Source organism: Morone saxatilis, unplaced genomic scaffold, assembly GCF_004916995.1.
Source record: "Morone saxatilis isolate NCDOM2014 unplaced genomic scaffold, NCSU_SB_2.0 Contig21, whole genome shotgun sequence".
In the NCBI taxonomy this organism is placed as follows: Eukaryota; Metazoa; Chordata; class Actinopteri; family Moronidae; genus Morone; species Morone saxatilis.
Window position 1 is genome coordinate 366,453 of NW_023339774.1, and position 2,478 is coordinate 368,930.

The 2,478-nt window shown below is 37.6% G+C and overlaps 1 protein-coding gene across 1 annotated transcript in view; it reads right to left on the reverse strand.

Annotated features, from left to right (window-relative positions):
• The window catches only part of LOC118332797 (tyrosine-protein kinase SYK-like), a 15,338-nt gene that overhangs the window by 144 nt on the left and 12,716 nt on the right, over positions 1 to 2,478 (reverse strand). Inside the window, exons 9-10 of the mRNA XM_035668227.1 lie at positions 891 to 1,100; positions 6 to 111 (exon numbers count right to left, since the gene is read on the reverse strand). Of these exons, the coding sequence (XP_035524120.1) occupies positions 6 to 111; positions 891 to 1,100 (316 nt within the window). The remainder of the gene's footprint in view (positions 1 to 5; positions 112 to 890; positions 1,101 to 2,478) is intronic.

Sequence of the window (2,478 nt, forward strand, 5' to 3'; positions counted from 1 at the left end):
AGCACATTCCTGGCAGCGAGGTCCCTGTGGACAAAGTTATGCTCCTCCAGGTACTTCATCCCCATGGACACCTGGTGGACCAGCTCTGTGATGTTCTTTACACCTGTTTGCCTGTAGATGATCAATTGTTGTTTCAACAATGAAAGTCACCATTTCAAACTGAACTAATATAAAATAGCAAAATATAAGATAAAAAGTCAATCCTGGTCCAGTATGCAACTTCTACAACGGTTATGTAGAAACTTGAGGACACTCAGAATGGACTTTACAGTGAAGTAGGAGACATCTTGTGTCCAGCAGGAAAACTTGAAATTAACAACATTTGCATATTCAGAGATTTTAGATAGATATAGACATATATTCCTTCTGAAATATTTAATGAGGTACCAGGAGTGGATGACTTCTTAGGGTTTTAATGTGGAAATTATACTTAATGATATTATAATTTTTGCAGAGAAGACGCACAGTATTGTTCCAAGCAGACTATTTGTATATATATCTTAAAAGGTCCAGTGTGTAGGATTTATTGGCATCTAGTGGTGAAGTTGCAGATTGTACCTAACTGAACACCACTCACGTGTGTATTGGACGAAGTGGGAATGAGAACGGGCGAAAAACACGAAAGCTATGACAAATTTGACCAAATTGACAATGACTAAATCTAAAGACATTTCCTGTTTATTTTGTTTTTGTTAGTACACAATATTGTTTCAAAATGTTTTTACTGGTTTTTACTTTTATTTCAGTTAACTAAAGTGTTTTTACTCACCAAGTTTTAGTTGAGATTCTGTTAAAAATAACCTTGGTGTGTATCATGATGTCACTATAGAAATGAATGTGAAATAAGCTACCGCTCCAGACAAAGACTAGGATCCAGGTGGAGTACATACTTGTTCTTCTGCAGGAACTTGTTGAGTGGTCCCAGCTCAGCCAGCTCCATGACCAGCATGAGGTTCTCTGCCTCACAGATCCCAATCATCCGGACAATGTAAGGATTGTCCAGCTGCTGCATGACATTGGCTTCTCGCAGCATTTCCTCACGCACTGATGGATTGTTATCGTCATTCTTCAGGATTTTGACTGCAACTGGCTTCTCTGTCCTGATACACAGGGAGGGCTAGTGTTAGGATGACTGTGTCACCTAATTTATATTGACTTTACAACATATAATCAGTAACAGGGTTTTGGGTGAAATAAGGTTGGTACACAAACTTCAGTACGTAAATACAGAGTGTACAAGTGAGATAAAGGTTGTTTAAGTGGATTCACATTGTGGAGTAGACAGTGAGAGGTATGACAGATGTAAATCAGCTCTCTAGATAAAGAAGTTATTTTAATCCTCTTGGTCTTTCACTCAATATATTTACAAAATATTTTCATTGAAGTAAAACTACTGAAAGAAAGTGAGGAATGAGGACTGGAGTTGAGTAAGAGTTGAGAAGGCTTAGAGCTGTGGAATGAGCCTCTGGCTCTGTGAAGTAAAGCCAATGCGGAAGGGTCTTAAACCGGTATTTTTTCCATATATACATATATATATATATATATATATCTCAAAATCTCAACCCACTTCTCACAACAGTACAGGACAGTACAGGACATATATATATATATATATATATACTACTGTGACAGTCTAGAAGAAATATTGATTCCTAAATATGTGATGTTACCAATGTGCAGAGAGAAGGGTAGTGTGTGGGCTGCCCCACAATAATAGTCCCAACTATTAGGGCTTAGTGGAAGAATGAAGGTGGAAGTTTTAACGGATGGCGGCTGCAAGTGTTTCTATGAAGATGGCGAATAATGATGGAGAGAGTGGGCATCCTTGCCTAGTACCCCTGTGCAAAGTGAAGCATTGTGATATAAATCCATTGGTGGTGATAGTGGCCATTGGTGAATTCCTTAAATCCTTACCCAGTGAATTAATAATTCACTGAAACCAAATTTTTTAAATGAAGAAAATAAGAATTCCCAATTAACTTTATCAAATGCTTTTTCTGCATCTAGTGAGACTATGTGGGAAGTTTAGATTTCTGTTTAATTTGATCTGCTAGTTGCTTGAAAATGGGGGCTAGAATGTTGTGATTATAGAACTCAGCAGGGAAGCCATTAGGTCCTGGTGATTTATTGTTGGGCATGGATTTGAGTGCATTATGGAATTCTGATCTTCAGTTAGTTGCAGTAGATTAATTTTGCTTAGGAATGAGTGAATGTCTTCTTGACTTGGTTTACGAGTTGAGGAGTATAGATTGGTATAAAAGTCTTTGAAGGTGTTATTTATTTCTTCAGGTGACTGCATGATCGTCCCTACTGAGTTCATAATCACTGGAATTGTTGTTTTTTCCTTGTTTCACTTGATTTGGTTGGCCAGGTATTTTCCAGATTTATTGCTGTATTCAAAGTTTTCGTTTCTAAGTCTAGATCAGGATCTCGTAATTACGAGAAAAGATCTCGTAATTACGAGATGAGGAAAGGTGC